We start from the raw sequence: 21,006 nt of genomic DNA, 5'->3' as shown, positions 1-21,006 counted from the left end.
GCACACTAACACCCATAAACTATCTATTAACCCCTAAACTGAGGCCCTCCCGCATCGCAAACACTATAATAAAATGTTTAACCCCTAATCTGCCGCTCCGGACATCGCTGCCACTATAATAAACATATTAACCCTTAAACCATCACACTCCCACCTCGCAAACACTAGTTAAATAATATTAACCCCTAATCTTCCTCCCCTAACATCGCCACAACCTACATTATATTTATTAACCCCTAATCTGCCAACCCTAACATCGATGAAACCTACCTACATTTATTAACCCCTAATCTGCCGCCCCCAACGTCGCCACCACTATATTAAACACCCCCTAACTTAAATATAATTTAAATAAATCTAAATAAAATTACTATCATTAACTACATTATTCCTATTTAAAACTAAATAATTACCTATAAAATTAACCCTCAGCTAGCTACAATATAACTAATAGTTACATTGTATCTAGCTTAGGGTTTATTTTTATTTTACAGGCAAGTTTGTATTTATTTTAACTAGGTAAAATAGTTTTTAAATAGTTATTAACTATTTACTGACTACCTAGTTAAAATAAATACAAATTTACCTGTAAAATAAAACCTAACCTAAGTTACACTAACACCTAACCTAACCCTACAATTAAATCAATTCCCTAAATTAAATACAATTAAATAAATTAAATTAGCTAATTCACAAAAAAAACCACTACAGACAGATTTTTAAACTAATGACACCTAATCTAATAGCCCTATCAAAATAAATAAAAGCCCCCCAAAATAAAAAAAAACCCTAGCCTAAACTAAACTATCAATAGCCCTTAAAGGGCCTTTTGCGGGGCATTGCCCCAAAGTAATCAGTTCTTTTACCTGTAAAAAATACAAACAACCCCCCCAACAGTAAAACCCACCACCAACACAACCAACCCCCCAAATAAAAAGCTAACTAAAAAAACCTAAGCTCCTCATTGCCCTGAAAAGGACATTTGGATGGGCATTGCCCTTAAAAGGGCATTTAGCTCTATTGCGGCCCAAAGTCCCTAACCTAAAAAATAAACCCACCCAATTCACCCTTAAAAAATCCTAACACTAACCCCCGAAGATTCACTTACCGGGAGAAGTCTTCCTCCAAGCGGCAAGATGTCCTCAATGAAGCCGCCAGAAGTGGTCCTCCAGATGGGCAGAAGTCTTTATCCAGACGGCATCTTCTATCTTCATCCTTCCGACGCGGAGAGGCTCCCACTTCAAGACATCCGGCGCAGAGCATTCTCTTCAAACAACGTCTTCTTCTGAATGAATATCACTTTAAGTGACGTCATCCAAGATGGCGTCCCTTAGATTCTGATCTAAGACAATCGGAATTAAGGTAGAAAAAATACTTTTGGCTGATTGGATCAGCCAATAAGATTGAACTTCAATCCTATTGGCTGATTGGATCAGCCAATAGGATTGAACTCGCATTCTATTGGCTGATTGGAACAGCCAATAGAATGCCAGCTCAATCCTATTGGCTGATTGCATCAGCCAAAAGGATTTTTTCTACCTTAATTCGGATTGTCTGATAGAATTCTATCAGCCAATCGGAATCTAAGGGACGCCATCTTGGTTGACATCACTTAAAGTGATATTCATTCGGAAGAAGACGTTGTTTGAAGAGGATGCTCCACGCCGGAAGTCTTGAAGATGGAGCCGCTCTGCATCGGATGAAGACTTCTGCCGGCTTTGTTGAGGACATCTTGCCGCTTGGAGGAAGACTTCTCCCGGTAAGTGAATCTTCGGGGGTTAGTGTTAGGATTTTTTTAAGGGTGTATTGGGTGGGTTTATTTTTTAGGTTAGAGACTTTGGGCCGCAATAGAGCTAAATGCCCTTTTAAGGGCAATGCCCATCCAAATGCTCTTTTCAGGGCAATGGGGAGCTTAGGTTTTTTTTAGTTAGCTTTTTATTTGGGGGGTTGGTTGTGTGGGTGGTGGGTTTTACTGTTGGGGGGGGTTGTTTGTATTTTTTTTACAGGTAAAAGAGCTGATTACTTTGGGGCAATGCCCCGCAAAAGGACGTTGGTGGCGGCAGATTAGGGGTTAATAAGTCTAGGTAGGTTGCGGCGACATTGGGGGCGTCAGTTCAGGGGTTAATAAATATAATGTAGGTGGCGGCGATGTTGGGGGCAGCAGATTAGGGGTTAATAAGTGTAACATTAGGGGTGTTTAGACTCAGGGTTCATGTTAGGGTATTAGGTGTAAACATAAAATGTGTTTCCCCATAGGAATCATTGGGGCTGCATTACTGAGCTTTATGCTGATTTGTTGCAGGTGTTAGACTTTTTCTCAGCCGGCTCTCCCCATTGATGTCTATGGGAAAATCGTGCACAAGCATGTACAACCAGCTCACCACTGACTTAAGCAGCGCTGGTATTGGAGTGCGGTATGGAGCACAATTTTGCTCTATGCACACTTCCTGACATTTAACGCCGGGTTTGCAAAAACCTGTAATACCAGCGCTGCAGGTAAGTGAGCAGTGAGAAAAAACTGCTTGTTAGCACCGCACCCCTCATAACGCAAAACTCGTAATCTGGCCACACAGCTGGTTAAATCTAACATCAATCAACAAAAAACTCTGAGCTTGATCACCAAACACCTTCCCATCATCAGCTAACTGAACCCTAACTACCTAAAACACCCCTTACTTGACATCCTACCATCCTACATGATCTTCTCCCCCACTGTAGGCCCCTCTAAGTTACTAAGTTACCATTAATATAAAAAGGGCTTTAAAAACTACATTATAAAACACCATTTACTACCATTTTTTTTATATCCTGCCCAACACCATAATCATATAAATGTGTGCAGGTGTGTATGTATGTATATATATATATATATATATATATATATATATATATATATATATATATATATATATATATATTCAGTGTATATATATATATATATATATATATATATATATATATAATTATACATATATATATATAAGTATATATATATATACTGTACAAGTAAAACTATATACACATACACACTACGTATGCATTTTTCTTAGAACAAACTATCTTTGAAACATTGTTACAGTATTTATCCAATTGCAACATTGTCTAGATAAAGTTACTGTCAAGGCTTGTGCAATAAGAAATAAGGAACAGCATATAAGCGTGTTGCAGCAGTGAAATATTAATAAAAGACTGATACACAGTTACTAACGTTTGTTATATCTATCTGTTTGGTTATTTTTGTTATTTTTTTTAACTTTTATTTTTTTAATGGAGAGTTCTTTCCTCGTTAGTGCATTAAAAAGAACTCATGTTTTCAGGCTTTCATTTTACAAACAATTATGGTACAGTCAGGGTCAATTTGGGAGAAAATGTGCAAGGCAAGCATATCAGACATCCTGTGAAGCTCTTGTCTACAGAACACATGGTCACTACAAGGACGTTCTGCAGTAAGTATATTAGATGGACTAAACATGAATGTTTTGTACAGTGAACCAACCAAATTCAATTTATGAATGAGAATATATAATAGGCTTTAAACTATTTATCCTTCTTCCTGAATATTTTAAGGGAACTAAAATAAGTAAATAAGATAAACCATGTATTTAATGAGGATTTTGTGTTGACATTAATATACACTCTAAATATGAATAGATTGTCTCATTAATTTTATCTCCTGGGTCTTCTCCCTATAGAGAAAATATCAGACTTTATTCTTATAAAGGCATAAACAAAGATTTATTGTTTTAATTTGTTCTTCAACCCCTTCCCATCTGGACTAATTTGTCTACATCGGAACAAATTTCTGATGTAGACAAATAAGTTAAAAAGTGAAATCATGCGATCGTTTGTGCAGTGTTGTGATTTCAATAATGGGATTGTATCTGGGGGGAGTGCCCATGATGCTAGGCACACCTTCCAGCCCACGATCCCAACCCTCCAGCCCACAATCACATTCAGGAAGCGCCTTTGGCTTAGCTACAGCCAAAAGGCTAGGACACTCTATTCTGTCCTAAGAGCGTTAAAGCCCAGTGCGGTTAGGACAGCATAGACCGTCCTAAGGGTGGGAATGGGTTAATAATGCAGAGTCTGTCATGCAATCTGCAGGATCCTTATCTAAAAATACTGCAACACATCATATTTCCTATCAAAATGACTTCTTAAAATACTCTGAAATAAATGTATTTTCCATGATGATCTTCTGCAATACTGTGGTTATTTGCTGATATACTTTTCCTACGTTATAAAAAAAAAATACTGAAAATCATTCACTTTATTTAAAAAAAAATCTGAATGCAAAATAAATCTTTTAAACACAGTGAAAATTGTCATTTTAGATAGAAAAATATATATTGTTTTGCTGGCTCCAGGACCCCCCCCCCTTGAAAAACCTTTTTAATGTTGTTTATCTTACTTCCTTTATTGTGGCCAATGAAGGATGGATATAAATAGGATCCTGCACATATCAACCAATCACTGTGCAGCATTTAGAAGGACAGGTTACTACATTCCAAAGAATGCACTCCAACCACTCAGAGGCAGTGGCACACCTTTAAAGGAATTAAACAGATCTTATTGATTGAGCTGGGTCACATGGTACTAAAAGACCTGGATTGTAAACATTTAAAGCATGGTCTAAAAAAACTACTGTCAAGACCAGTTAGACTCAGTCACGTCATAAAGGTCAGATGATGCTGCAGGACCCATATGGTATACATTAAAAGCATAGTCGAATGTTTATTACAAGTGAGACTAGATATAATTATATCACAGAAACAGATTTAATAAAAAATGGAAAAAAAAAACATATAAATATAAATAAATCAGTAAGTGTAAAAAAATTAAAACATTATATATCCAGCACTATAGGAAGAGCAAGGAGAGACGTAAAGGTGGATAAAGACTGGTTAAAAATAAAGTTAAGAAAAAGTAGTCGAAGATGAGGTTTTCCACCAGTAACTTATGTACCCTAAATAATTATCTTTCTACTTTAAAGTTTGCTCATTAAAAAATTAATTAAAATTAATTTTAATTAATTGCTCCTTCTGTGCCATTAAAAAACTCCAGTTGGCTCCTCAGTTGAAAAAGTTAAACACACGTGTCTTATAGCTTTCCTGTGTTATATCTCAGTAAATAATTAAAATGAAATATTAAATTAAATGAAAGAAATTTTTGCTATCTTGTTTTTCAATAAGCTGGCTCTTCATTTTTTTTTAGATTTTTTTTTTTTACATTCATGGAGAACTGCATTTTTGCAACCCTTTGACTAATGATGATAAGCATTGTTGATATATTCCTTTAATTAGATATTTATTCTGTCAATGAGAGAAAAAAAAACAGTGCTCTGGAATTAGCTGCCCTTTTTTCCATTACCCATGCAATTAGAATTTATTTGATTTTATTGCAGTAAGGCAAGAATGCAAATAATTAAAGTGAATGATACTGAACACTAGGTGCTTAGTTAGTAGAAATACAATTTCTTCAGTCATTCCCTTGATTACAGATGTTGACATTAATTACCAATGAATAAAGCCATCTGATAACTCCTCTTTAATTTCATTATACCGTATGGTCAAATTAGTCACAAAAAATCTCCTCAATTTCACCCATGACCAGACTGTTTATCAAGTGAATTTGCTAATTGTTCTAACAAAATGACTGAAGCCATACAAAACCAAGTTGTGTGCTGATTCACTAATCAAGCATCAACAATGTAAAATTATTCCATCATATTAACTACTAAGGAAACATTATATAGCTAACACTTACACAGAATTCATTTGCTGTTTTTCATTTCACTACACAATGATATTATGGTCATTGTGGGTGATTAAAAATAATGCATGATTGTTAATTCAATGACTATTTTATTTTATTACACTCAGTTGTTTTGAGAATGTTGGGCACTGATGATGGTTAAAACAAATAATGAAAAAGGAATGAGATTATTATAAGCAAATTACTTTCAAGTCAATAGAGATATGTCTATATTTCACCCTGGTCAACCTTGGCTATTAATATCAATAGTTTTAATAGATAAAAAGCTTCATGTAACTAGAGAGATAAAGAACATTTTGGGAAAATGTATTAAGATTGCAAGTGGACATGTTCTCAAGTAGAGGACCTGCATGCCTACAAGTGCAACAATGTGGTGCACAATGTGTATTTAACATTGCACAAGAACTCGTCTGTGCAATGCCAAAGGGCATGCCGTCACCCTGAACAATGAGTATCAGGGTGATTTATCTTGCCACCCCTGATATGATGGAAAGGATAAATAATCAATTTCTCATTCTTAAAGTTGGTGCAGGCTTGATCGTGCCTTTTTAAAAGTAGATTAAAAAAAAAAAGAGAAAGAAAAAACTATATTGAGTATTAAAGTGTAGCCTTTAAGGGAGTGGAGCCGACCACTGACGTGGCAGGATGTACACTAAAGGATCTCCTGATCCAAGCATATAACAAAGAGGTTCTTATATATATATATTTTACATTATTTAAGATTTCAACTGAGATTTAAACAAGAAGCCTCTCTGTTGCTTTTAAAAAACTTTGGAGTGCTAACTGTGCTTGGTCCCGGACCTACGCCCTTTGGTGAGGCCACAAGGCTGCTTGTAGGATATATGGCCGACAAGCATAGCCGCTGCCCAATGTGATTTGCTGCCTTCAAAACCTAGGCTGCTGCATAATCCCCATCCAGAAGACTGGGTAAAGCCAATAGAGCTACTTACATATACTGAGATTAAGCATTAGAACCACCTGCTCAGGGATAATCGCATAGTTTCGGAAAGACACAAAAAACAAGATTCTTACCTTACTAGAGGTTCACTTTAGGAAGTTCCACAAACTAATTGATTGCTGCTTTGGTACCAGTGAGCCTGTTGCTGCTGACTGTGGTGGGGACCTGTTGAGTGATGCTTCGCGACAGATGGATGTGCTCCCTCGTGGGGAGACTACCTCTGGGATGGAAGGGCCTGCGATTCTGACCTCTTGCCCAGTGGTTGCGAGAGACAGCCAGGAAGAAATGTCTTTTGGAGGGGATGCAGTTCTGTTGATTCCCGATGTACCCTACCCCAACGCAATATTTACGGATTTATGTTTAGATAGATCTGTGGATGTATCGGAGGCGACAGTGATGTTATACTCGGTTGAGTATGTTGTCCCCTTGCAGAGCAGAGAACTGTCCTTGGGTCGATCCCTAACCAAAGAGACCTTGCTCTTTTACTTTTTACAGTGCCCCCCCCCCCCCTTCACACTTCAAGCCATGCTGGCAAGATCTTTTGAACTACAAAGAACTGACCAGTTTCTGGAATTGTGTTTCTTCCAATATTTATCATATAAAGGTAAGGATAGGATAAATTCTATCATTAGGAATGTGTTTCTCTAACATCCCTCAGGCTGAACGGGACAAAAATAGTTGAAAGGACATAAGACTGTCTTTATTTCTCTGACCAGAAAGATTTTATTTATAATATATGATGTTTTCAAGTTTACTTTTAACTTCTCAATATTTCTGCTGTCTGTACTTAACTGTTGTGAACTCCTATGATTTACAGTAAAGCGGAATATGATTCTTTACCTGAAAATGTTAGGTTTGATAATCAGAGCGTTATGGTAACATTAAGGTATTCGTTTCTTGATATTATTCTGTGTTAATATGTTACTATGCATTAAGTTTGTAATATTACAGGCCACATACAATATTTTTCAAGAGAGAAGGATGACTATCATTAGTCACTCTTAGTGTTTATATTAGTCCTGTCATGGCATGCCATCTTACTGTACTAATGCTTATGTACCCTATGGACATTACTAGAGCAAGTATGGCACTTTATTGTTATATACGTCATAGTCACCATGATAATAAGAACAACTGTTGCCGTGTTTCCAGCAGGGGCATGGCACATTTTATCTAAGCTATAAACTATGACTTCTAAATCAGACTACCAAATATTACTGAAAGGGTTGGGACAGAACCTACTGAAATAGATAGCTCTCCTAGACAAGTTGTATCATACAGATATGTATATTTGCCGTATCGCAGTTACACTTTTAGACCTTCACAATGATGGTGTTCATTGACAGAATAGTCTGGTTCAGCTACTAATCTCTTATTCTCATTAGACAGAGTTACATATTTGCCCCATAAGCTTCCTAGTTGAGAGCTTGTGCCTACTTTATATTGTAATTTTATCATTTTTTATATATTGCAAAGTTTATATTGAAGCAAATAGCAGTGCCTTTGATGTAACTAATTTTATTAACATAAGGTGGCTCCTACATAAGCTTACTATACCATCTTGTTAACATTTACTCTCATTTATATAACCATATTACTATATTTTTACACCTTACATATTACATATAACATTGCAAGTTGCATTACAGTTAGTGAGGGCCCCATTTGGCTTCATATTGGCATATATGTGTCTCTTGGAAGATAGACACCATTGATCTTGTATTTTATCCTATTTAAATATTCCTATCTAGCCAAGAAACCTAAATCTTACAGCTAGCTCCTCCCCCCGCTATAGTTTACTTGGTAAACATGGGAAAATGTATCAAATAACCTATACCCCTGAATTATTATTTTATATGCCTCATTTAAGAAGCAACTGATTTGATTATGTTCCTCAGGTGATTAGATAACCTATGGTGAGTATGCACAGTCGCCACACCAACCGATACTTCATTTCAGATGTTGAGGTTAAATGTAGTTGAGTAGTAGTCTCCATTTTGATCTTTTAGTATCCTCCTGTATCATTGACTATGCTTTCTAGTAACTATATTAGATAAATCCTAAGTACATTATATGATATAAACAGAACAATCAACAAGGTATGTACGGCTTATCTTTATGTACACCTTTACATCACCTGACACCACTAAAATGATATCCTTCATCACAAAACATATCCCTTATTCGCCTAATCTTGACCATTGCATATCTATATACTCATCTCTAATATCCCCTTAGTTTCCCCAGTTTAGTTTGATTTATATTCTAAGTGGTCCATAAACAACCACTGGTTATGAAAGGGGGAACATCTATTACACCTATTGTTTAACCTCTTATAGGGGATTCCTACCTATACTTATCTAGAAAACCTGAGGTCTGTTCTATGTCCTACCTGGCCACATAGAGAACATTGCAATGTTAGATCATTTTATAGTTCACTATGTCTATGTTATGTCAATGTCAGCGGATATTATACAATTGATGCTCTTAAAAATTGCATGCTAACATGATATGTATAACAACAATCTTGTTTATTGATGTACGTTGTTTCTCACTGTATAAGAGCTTACGTCTGTGGCATTTTATATTGTCTTGTTTTCAACCTCAATAAAAATATAAATTGAAAAAAGTAGCCTTTAAATATGTTAAAAACAATTAATAAAAAGGGTAAAGTAAAGCTGTTTATTGTGACGTTAAAACACACAGGAAGTGCACAATCAGTCTGTGGAATAGAATGTTGCTAAACGATAAGTGAAACTACCAGAACTCTGATGCTGGAAAGACACACAATTGGCTAGATTTATTAAGCTGCATTTGCAAATTTTGGAGCAGGTTCTGTTTCCACATGTTTTTGAAGCAGAAACTGCTTCTTTCTCCATTTTAAAAACAGGCTGCTGAACCTGAAGTTACATTTGCATACTGCCAGATTACGAGTTTTGCGTTAGAGGCTATGCGGTGCTAACAAGCAGTTTTCTCTCATGCTCACTTACCTACAGCGCTGGCATTCCGGGTATTTACAAACCCATTGTTAAAAGGCAAGAAGTGAGCATTGAGCAAAATTGTGCTCCTTACCGCACTCCAATACCAGCGCTGCTTAAGTCAGCGGTGAGCTGGTCATACGTGCTCGTGCACGATTTCTCTATAGGAATCAACGGGGAGAGCCGGCTGAGAAAAAGTCTAACACTTGCAAAAAATCAGCATAAAACTCAGTAACGCAGCCCCATTGATTCCTATGGGGAAACTAAAGTTATGTTTACACCTAACACCCTAACATGAACCCCGAGTCTAAAGACCCCTAATCTTACACTTATTAACCACTAATCTGATGCCCCCAACATCGCCGACACCTACATTATACTTATTAACCCCTAATCTGCCGCTCCGGACATCGCCGCCACTATAATAAACATATTAACCCCTAAACCGCCGCACTCCCGCCTCGCAAACATTAGTTAAATATTTTTAATCCCTAATCTGCTGTCCCTAACATCGCCCCACCTACCTACATTTATTAACGCCTAATCTGCCGCCCCCAACGTTGCCGCCACTATAATAAATGTATTAACCCCTAAACCGAAGTCTAACCCTAACCCTAACACCCGCTAACTTAAATATAAGTACAATAAATCTAAATAAAAATTAATATTATTACCTAAATAATTCCTATTTCAAAATAAATACTTACCTGTAAAATAAACCCTAAGCTAGCTACAATATAACTAATAGTTACATTGTAACTAGCTTAGGGTTTATTTTTATTTTACAGGCAACTTTGTATTTATTTTACATATCCAAAACGAAAGGCAGCACCAAGGAAGAAATCTAGCAGACTCAACAGACCTTCTATGTTTAAATAGCGTAGCAAAGTTTAATGAAGCATCCACAAGTCTGAGTATACAGAATGGTCAAACATGTTTTGTAAGTATTACATATTCACTTTCTCAATGACCACTATTAGACTAATGGCACCTCTCTTAATTTATAATGTGTAAAACTCCACCCCCTAAACAGGTACTTATTTGTCATAGGTCTACAATCAACTATTGTGTCACATTCTATACTCCTGTTTAACATATACATAAGGGGGGGGGGGGGAGTAACCATAGATTGAATGCTAGAATGGATTTAATGTTATTAAAGCTAAATATAAACTTGACTTGCCTTCAGCAAATAAACAGATATTCTTAAATTTATTAAACTTTATATTACCCCAAGAAAAATTAAATACTGTCAGCAATTAATCAAAGCATAAAAATAATTAGATATAACAACCCATTCTAAACTCCATGGTTAAGTACAAAGTTGCAAGACTAATATTAAAAGAAACACTGTATTTGAAAACAAACTATTACTGAAAAAATAATAGTAATAATTTATGGTGTGATTATCACACCCCATAATTGGTAAAGAAGGCAGGGATGCCTATACAAAAAGTTTGACATCCCACTCGGAGTTCAATCCTTTTGGCATTCGTGTATCTAAATGAAAAATCCAAAAGACTTCTCGTTGTCTTAGGATTTCTTCTCTATTTTCCCCTCTAGGGTGCCTGGGAATAATTTGTATACACTGAAATGCAAAAAGTGAACTGTCAGCATTATGTTCCCGTTTGAAATGCAGGGAGATAGGTGTAGTAGACAAGGGGTCATCTATAGCTCTTAGATGTTCTAGAAACCGATCTTTTACAGCTCTTGTGGTTAAACCTACATACTGCTTGTCGCAACCTCTGCAGGTCAAAAGGTAAATGGCAAAACAAGAATTGCACATAGAATGCTAACGCATTTGAAACACTTTACCGGTTACTTTTGAAATGAATTCTGTATCAAAAATGGCATATGAACATGACTTGCATCTCATGCTGTTGCACTTAAAGAAACCCGGTTTCAAAGATAACCAATTGGGTTTCTTATGCCCTGGCAGCATTGATGGAGATAAAGTATTCCCCAAGGTTTTAGCTTTTCTGGATACAAATGAGCACCCTTTGTTTACAATTTCTCTAAGTTTGTCATCAGTTTCTAGAATACATAATGACTCTCTAATGATCCCACAAATTTTATGATATTCGCTACTATAAGTAGTAATAAACTTGGGTTTGTTGCTCATATCTGGTAATCTCTTTTTATGAGTACAAAGAGAACTTCTTTCCACAGAATCCACCTGTTTTTTGGTCTCTAGGAGGGTATCCTTCCTGTATCCACTGTCCACAAACCTATCTGTAAGATCTCTGGCATGTTTCTCGTATGTTTCCAATTCATGGTGGTACAATTGCGTTTAACCCGCATGTACTGACTCTTGGGAATTGCATTTACAGTGTGTTTAGGATGACAAGACACAGCATTTAAAATGGTATTGACTGCCACATCTTTCCTGTACAGTTCTATCTCTACTCGTTTTATTTTTTCATTTGATTTCAAAGAAATATCCAAATAATCTACACTTTCTTTGCTGTGCATATAAGTAAATGTAAGATTGAGATCATTATCTTGTAAATGATTAATGAATGAATGAATCACTTCCTCTGGACCTCTCCAAACGAAGAGAAGGTCATCTATATAATGACCCGATAGGGACAACTATCTCCAAAGACGCAGAGATAGTTGTCCCTATTGGGAGAACATTATTAGTTGATTGTAGACCTATGAGAAATAAGTACCTGTTATAAATTTAGAGAGGTGCCATTAGTCTAATAGTGGTCATTGAGAAAGTGAATATGTAATACTTACGAAACATGTTTGACCATTCTGTATACTCAGACTTGTGGATGCTTCATTAAACTTTGCTAAGCTATTTAAACATAGAAGGTCTGTTGAGTCTGCTTGATTTCTTCCTGGGTGCTGCCTTTCGTTTTGGATAAGTTTCTTGATTTTGAGCATTAATGGAGCGCTCCTACACAAGGTGAGCACCGGTGATGTCATCATCCTGAGACCGTGTGCCTGGGCGTTCAGTTGCGGATAGCGTGAAGACGGCTGTGATTTCTGAATAGGCTGAATTGCCTGTGTGCTGCTGCGGAGGAGAGATTTCTTTGAGCGCTGCTCTCTTTGTTTTCTTGGAAACGTGTATTTATTTTTATTAGGTAGAATAGTTATTAAATAGTTATTAACTATTTACACCTAATCTAATAGCCCTATCAAAATAAAAAAAGCCCCCCCAAAATAAAAAAACCCTAGCCTAAACTAAACTACCAATAGCCCTTAAAAAGGCCTTTTGTGGGGCATTGCCCCAAAGAAATCAGCTCTTTTACCTGTAAAAAAAAATACAAACAACCCCCCCAACAGTAAAACCCACCACCCATACAACCAACCCCCCAAATAAAAAGCTAACTAAAAAAACCTAAGCTCCCCATTGCCCTGAAAAGGGCATTTGGATGGGATTGCACTTAAAAGGGCAGCTAGCTCTTTTGCGGCCCAAAGCCCTAACCTAAAAATAAAACCCACCCAATACACCCTTAAAAAAAAACTAACACTAACCCCCTGAAGATCGACTTACTGTTCTGTAGACCGGACATCCATCCTCAAGGAAGCTGCAGAAGTCTTCATCCAACCGGGCCGAAGTCCTCAACGAAGCCGGGAGAAGTCTTCATCCAAGCCGGGCGAAGTGGTCCTCCAGACGGGCAGAAGTCTTCATCCAGACGGCATCTTCTATCTTCATCCATCCAACGCGGGGCGGCTCCATCTTCAAGACATCCGATGCAGAGCATCCTCTTCATCCAGAGTCTTCTTACTGAATGACGGTTCCTTTAAGTGACATCATCCAAGATGTAATAATTCTATCAGCCAATCAGAATTAAGGTAGAAAAAATCCTATTGGCATCAGCCAATAGGATTTTTTCTACCTTAATGCCGATTGGCTGATAGAATTCTATCAGCCAATCGGAATCTAAGAGACGCCATCTTGGATGACGTCACTTAAAGGAACCGTCATTCAGTAAGAAGACTCCGGATAAAGAGGATGCTCCACGTCGGATGTCTTGAAGATGGAGCCACTCCGCGTCGGATGGATGATGATAGAAGATGCCGTCTGGATGAAGACTTCTGCCCGTCTGGAGGACCACTTTGCCCGGCTTGGATGAAGATTTCTCCCGGCTTCGTTGAGGACTTTGGCCTGGTTGGATGAAGACTTCTGCCGCTTCCTTGAGGATGGATGTCCGGTCTTCAGAACAGTAAGTCGATCTTCAGGGGGTTAGTGTTAGGTTTTTTTAAGGTTGTATTGGGTGGGTTTATTTTTAGGTTAGGGCTTTGGGCCGCAAAAGAGCTAACTGCCATTTTAAGGGCAATGCCAATCCAAATGCCCTTTTCAGGACAATGGGGAGCTTAGTTTTTTTTTAGTTAGTATTTTATTTGGGGGGTTGTTGTGTGGGTGGTGATTTTTACTATTGGGGGGTTGTTTGTATTTTTTTTACAGGTAAAAGAGCTGATTTCTTTGGGGCAATGCCCCGCAAAAGGCCCTTTTAAGGGCTATTGGTACTTTAGTTTAGGTTAGGGTTTTTTTTATTTTGGGGGGCTTTTTTATTTTGATAGGGCTATTAGATTAGGTGTAATTAGTTTAAAGATCTTGTAATTTGTTTATTATTTTCTGTAATTTAGTGGGGTTTTTTTTGTGATTTAGCTAATTTAATTTATTTAATTGTTTTTAATTTAGTTAATTTATTTAATTGTAGTGTAGTGTTAGGTGTTATTGTAACTTAGATTAGGTTTTATTTTACAGGTAAATTTGTATTTATTTTAGCTTGGTAGTTATTAAATAGTTAATAACTATTTATTAACTATTCTACCTAGTTAAAATAAATACAAACTTGCCTGTAAAATAAAAATAAACCCTAAGATAGCTACAATGTAACTATTAGTTATATTGTAGCTAGCTTAGGGTTTATTTTATAGGTAAGTATTTAGTTTTAAATAGGAATAATTTAGTTAATGATAGGAATTTGTATTTAGATTTATTTAAATTATATTTAAGTTAGGGTGTGTTAATGGTTCATACATTTAGAATAGTGGCGGTGACGTTGGGGGCGGTTTGGGGCGTTTATGGGTGTTAGTGTACTTTTAGCACTTTAGTTATGAGTTTTATGTTACGGCGTTGTACCATAAAACTCTTAACTACTGACTTTAAAATGCGTTAGGGATCTTGGAGGTAGAGGGTGTCCCGCTCACTTTTTGGCCTCCCAGGACAGACTCGTAATACCGGAGCTATGGAAGTCCCATATAAAAAAAATGTTTAAGTCGTTTTGCGGTAAGGTCAAAGAAGTGTGTGGTGCCCCTAAACCTGCAAGACTTGTAATAGCAGCGGTAGTGAAAAAGCAGCGTTAGGACCTGTTAATGCTGCTTTTTCAGCCTAACACACAACTCGTAATCTAGCTGATAGCTTGTAAAAAAAAAAATGATGCATTCAATGCATCTCAACAGATATATTATCTACCTGTCAGCAATGAAAATATTTCTGATACATGAAAGATTGTAATGAGATAGCACAAGACAGGTTTGCATTACTAAATTATACAATTGCTCTGGGGTGAGTAGATGATAAAGCACTGGTGAGATTCACTGTGACCTCAGGACCTTTAAGGTGAAGGTCGCCAGTTATTGATTATTGGTGTATCAACTAAAACTTAACTGTAGTTCCGCTAATAGATTTAACTTATCCTGGGATAAAGGTAGAAAGTGTTAGTTCAAAGGGACAGTCTGAAAGATAGCTTTAAGGGAATCCCAGGCCAACTTGTTAACACAAATTATACTTTGTCAATTGATTTACTAAAGAAATAGGTAAAAATTAAAGGGACATAGTACTCCAATTTGTTTTCTATTGTGTATGTAAAAAAATACATAAATAAATATAATGAAATAAATAAGTTAACATTAGATCTACACACAAATTCCACTGCAAAACGAAACCAGGAAAACTGGAAAAACAGTTACGTAAACATATTTATAAAATTACTAATATATAACATAAATGTTATAGATACATTAAAACAGATGGCCTTCCTAAAGCCTTGCTTCTTTATCCTATTTTCCCTCCTGATGTCTTACACTCTCTTTTTACTACCTAGTAAGCTTTTAACCAGCCATAACTTTACTTCTCATCCTCTGTCTTCAACAATCAGGAAGGGACTAACTGTTCCTATCTCAGTCTGATCTTGGGGAAACTATTCTCATCAAATGGTTATGCTTAGTGTAAATACTAATTAACATAGGTAACTGGATGTGTTTGTCTGTAATAACCCAGCAACTAGTGTTTGGGTCCAAGGAAAGGGTTGTATGAAGATTCAATTGACCAAGAACACCTTTTCACATTCCAGTTAGAAGAATACAAATATATATAATTAATGTACCTATATATGTGCACATATGCCCACAGTTTAAATAAAATAGCTTCCCCCCTGCAGTCATATAGATCACACTGGCAAAATTCACAAAAAAATACAACTAGATTTTATTTAAAAATTGCAGTTTATTTTATTAACTGGAATGAGGGAAAAGGCAGCCGTTTGTGGCATATGGCTCTTTTCAGAGCCATATTTTTTCTTGTGAAAGTACAACACACTAAGGCCTAGATTTAGAGTTCGGCGGTAAAAGGGCTGTTAACGCTCCGCGGGCTTTTTTCTGGCCGCACCATAAATTTAACTCTGGTATCGAGAGTTCAAACAAATGCTGCGTTAGGCTCCAAAAAAGGAGCGTAGAGCATTTTTACCGCAAATGCAACTCTCGATACCAGAGTTGCTTACGGACGCGGCCGGCATCAAAAACGTGCTCGTGCACGATTCTCCCATAGGAAACAATGGGACTGTTTGAGCTGAAAAAAAACCTAACACCTGCAAAAAAGCAGCGTTCAGCTCCTAACGCAGCCCCATTGTTTCCTATGGGGAAACACTTCCTACGTCTGCACCTAACACTCTAACATGTACCCCGAGTCTAAACACCCCTAGCATTACACTTATTAACCCCTAATCTGCCGCCCCCGCTATCGCTGACCCCTGCATTACAGTTTTAACCCCTAATCTTCTGCTCCGTAAACCGCCGCAACCTACGTTATCCCTATGTACCCCTAATCTGCTGCCCTAACATCGCCGACCCCTATGTTATATTTATTAACCCCTAATCTGCCCCCTACAACGTCGCCGACACCTACCTACACTTATTAACCCCTAATCTGCCGAGCGGACCTGAGCGCTACTATAATAAAGTTATTAACCCCTAATCCGTCTCACTAACCCTATCATAAATAGTATTAACCCCTAATCTGCCCTCCCTAACATCGCCGACACCTACCTTCAATTATTAACCCCTAATCTTCCGATCGGAGCTCACCGCTATTCTAATAAATGTATTAACCCCTAAAGCTAAGTCTAACCCTAACACTAACACCCCCCTAACTTAAATATAATTTACATCTAACGAAATAAATTAACTCTTATTAAATAAATTAATCCTATTTAAAGCTAAATACTTACCTGTAAAATAAACCCTAATATAGCTACAATATAAATTATAATTATATTTTAGCTATTTTAGGATTAATATTTATTTTACAGGCAACTTGGTATTTATTTTAACTAGGTACAATAGCTATTAAATAGTTAAGAACTATTTAATAGTTACCTAGTTAAAATAATTACAAAATTACCTGTAAAATAAATCCTAACCTAAGATATAATTAAACCTAACACTACCCTATCAATAAAATAATTAAATAAACTACCTACAATTACCTACAATTAACCTAACACTACACTATCAATAAATAAATTAAATACAATTGCTACAAATAAATACAATTAAATAAACTAGCTAAAGTACAAAAAATAAAAAAGAACTAAGTTACAGAAAATAAAAAAATATTTACAAACTTAAGAAAAATATTACAACAATTTTAAACTAATTACACCTACTCTAAGCCCCCTAATAAAATAACAAAGCCCCCCAAAATAAAAAATTCCCTACCCTATTCTAAATTTAAAAAGTTACAAGCTCTTTTACCTTACCAGCCCTGAACAGGGCCCTTTGCGGGGCATGCCCCAAGAAGTTCAGCTCTTTTGCCTGTAAAAGAAAACATACAATACCCCCCCCCCAACATTACAACCCACCACCCACATACCCCTAATCTAACCCAAACCACCCTTAAATAAACCTAACACTAATCCCCTGATGATCTTCCTACCTTGTCTTCACCATACCAGGTTCACCGATCCGTCCTGGCTCCGATATCTTCATCCAACCCAAGCGGGGGCTAGACATCCACTGAAGAAGTCCAGAAGAGGCTCCAAAGTCTTCATCCTATCCGGCAAGAAGAGGACATCCGGACCGGCAAACATCTTCTCCAAGCCGCATCTTCTATCTTCTTCCATCCGGTGCGGAGCGGGTCCATCTTGAAGCAGGCGACGCGGATCCATCCTCTTCTTCCGATGTCTCCCGACGAATGACGGTTCCTTTAAGGGACGTCATCCAAGATGGCGTCCCTCGAATTCCGATTGGCTGATAGGATTCTATCAGCCAATCGGAATTAAGGTAGGAATTTTCTGATTGGCTGATGGAATCAGCCAATCAGAATCAAGTTCAATCCGATTGGCTGATCCAATCAGCCAATCAGATTGAGCTCGCATTCTATTGGCTGTTCCGATCAGCCAATAGAATGCGAGCTCAATCTGATTGGCTGATTGGATCGGCCAATCGGATTGAACTAGATTCTGATTGGCTGATTCCATCAGCCAATCAGAAAATTCCTACCTTAATTCCGATTGGCTGATAGAATCCTATCAGCCAATCGGAATTCGAGGGACGCCATCTTGGATGACGTCCCTTAAAGGAACCGTCATTCGTCGGGAGACATCGGAAGAAGAGGATGGATCCGCGTCGCCTGCTTCAAGATGGACCCGCTCCGCACCGGATGGAAGAAGATAGAAGATGCGGCTTGGAGAAGATGTTTGCCGGTCCGGATGTCCTCTTCTTGCCGGATAGGATGAAGAGCCAGGACGGATCGGTGAACCTGGTATGGTGAAGACAAAGGTAGGAAGATCATCAGGGGATTAGGTTTATTTAAGGGTGGTTTGGGTTAGATTAGGGGTATGTGGGTGGTGGGTTGTAATGTTGGGGGGGGGGTATTGTATGTTTTCTTTTACAGGCAAAAGAGCTGAACTTCTTGGGGCATGCCCCGCAAAGGGCCCTGTTCAGGGCTGGTAAGGTAAAAGAGCTTGTAACTTTTTAAATTTAGAATAGGGTAGGGAATTTTTTATTTTGGGGGGCTTTGTTATTTTATTAGGGGGCTTAGAGTAGGTGTAATTAGTTTAAAATTGTTGTAATATTTTTCTTATGTTTGTAAATATTTTTTTATTTTCTGTAACTTAGTTCTTTTTTATTTTTTGTACTTTAGCTAGTTTATTTAATTGTATTTATTTGTAGCAATTGTATTTAATTTATTTATTGATAGTGTAGTGTTAGGTTAATTGTAGGTAATTGTAGGTAGTTTATTTAATTATTTTATTGATAGGGTAGTGTTAGGTTTAATTATATCTTAGGTTAGGATTTATTTTACAGGTAATTTTGTAATTATTTTAACTAGGTAACTATTAAATAGTTCTTAACTATTTAATAGCTATTGTACCTAGTTAAAATAAATACCAAGTTGCCTGTAAAATAAATATTAATCCTAAAATAGCTAAAATATAATTATAATTTATATTGTAGCTATATTAGGGTTTATTTTACAGGTAAGTATTTAGCTTTAAATAGGATTAATTTATTTAATAAGAGTTAATTTATTTCGTTAGATGTAAATTATATTTAAGTTAGGGGGGTGTTAGTGTTAGGGTTAGACTTAGCTTTAGGGGTTAATACATTTATTAGAATAGCGGTGAGCTCCGATCGGAAGATTAGGGGTTAATAATTGAAGGTAGGTGTCGGCGATGTTAGGGAGGGCAGATTAGGGGTTAATACTATTTATGATAGGGTTAGTGAGACGGATTAGGGGTTAATAACTTTATTATAGTAGCGCTCAGGTCCGCTCGGCAGATTAGGGGTTAATAAGTGTAGGTAGGTGTCGGCGACGTTGTGGGGGGCAGATTAGGGGTTAATAAATATAACATAGGGGTCGGCGATGTTAGGGCAGCAGATTAGGGGTACATAGGGATAACGTAGGTGGCGGCGCTTTGCGGTCGGAAGATTAGGGGTTAATTATTTTAAGTAGCTGGCGGCGATGTTGTGGGGGGCAGATTAGGGGTTAATAAATGTAATATAGGGGTCGGCGGGGTTAGGGGCAGCAGATTAGGGGTACATAAGTATAACGTAGGTGGCGGTCGGCAGATTAGGGGTTAAAATTTTTAATCGAGTGGCGGCGATGTGGGGGGACCTCGGTTTAGGGGTACATAGGTAGTTTATGGGTGTTAGTGTACTTTAGGGTACAGTAGTTAAGAGCTTTATAAACCGGCGTTAGCCAGAAAGCTCTTAACTCCTGCTATTTTCAGGCGGCTGGAATCTTGTCGTTAGAGCTCTAACGCTCACTTCAGAAACGACTCTAAATACCGGCGTTAGAAAGATCCCATTGAAAAGATAGGCTACGCAAATGGCGTAGGGGGATCTGCGGTATGGAAAAGTCGCGGCTGCAAAGTGAGCGTTAGACCCTTTAATCACTGACTCCAAATACCAGCGGGCGCCCAAAACCAGCGTTAGGAGCCTCTAACGCTGGTTTTGACGGCTACCGCCGAACTCTAAATCTAGGCCTAAGATTTGTGCAGATCCATGCCTTAGTGTGTTGCCCTTTCACATGAATAAATCTGACTCCAAAAGAGTTGAATGCAGCAAGCAGCTGCCTTTTTCTGCAATAAGCAGTGAATGAAACTGCTGAATGCACATGTCTAATAAAAGCAAAAAGTGTTGTCAGTCTTACATAGGTGTGTCCCTCTCAGCCAATAGAAATGTAAGAGTTGTCATTATCACTCAGTGAGTATTTGTAAGAAATTCATAAGTTAAAGGGATAATCTAGTCAAAAATTAATATTCATGGTTCTGATAGATTATGTGATTTTAAGCAACTTTCTAATTGACTCCTATTATCAATTTTTCTTCGTTTTCTTAGTATCTTTATATTAAAAAGTTGGAACGTAAGCTTAGGAGCCAGCCCATTTTTGGTTCAGCACCTGGGTAGAACTTGCTGATTGGAAGGCTACATTTAGACACCAATCAGCAAGCACTACTCAGGTGCTGACCTAAAAATGTGCCGGCTTCTAAGCTTACATTCCAGCTTTTTAAAATAAAGATACCAAGAGAACAAAGACAAAATGATAATAGG

General features: G+C 37.3%; 1 protein-coding gene across 1 annotated transcript in view; it reads left to right on the top strand.

Annotated features, from left to right (window-relative positions):
* The first annotated feature begins 3,214 nt into the window (after positions 1 to 3,214).
* Positions 3,215 to 21,006, top strand: part of LOC128656667 (enoyl-[acyl-carrier-protein] reductase, mitochondrial) — a 146,518-nt gene continuing 128,726 nt past the window's right edge. The window contains exon 1 of the mRNA XM_053710694.1: positions 3,215 to 3,446. Coding sequence (XP_053566669.1) covers positions 3,268 to 3,446 — 179 coding nt within the window. The 5' untranslated portion in view covers positions 3,215 to 3,267. The remainder of the gene's footprint in view (positions 3,447 to 21,006) is intronic.

Source organism: Bombina bombina, chromosome 4 (genome assembly GCF_027579735.1).
Source record: "Bombina bombina isolate aBomBom1 chromosome 4, aBomBom1.pri, whole genome shotgun sequence".
Lineage (NCBI taxonomy): Eukaryota > Metazoa > Chordata > Amphibia > Anura > Bombinatoridae > Bombina > Bombina bombina.
Note: the sequence above shows the minus strand (reverse complement) of the source record. Positions and strands in the feature narration are given on the sequence as shown.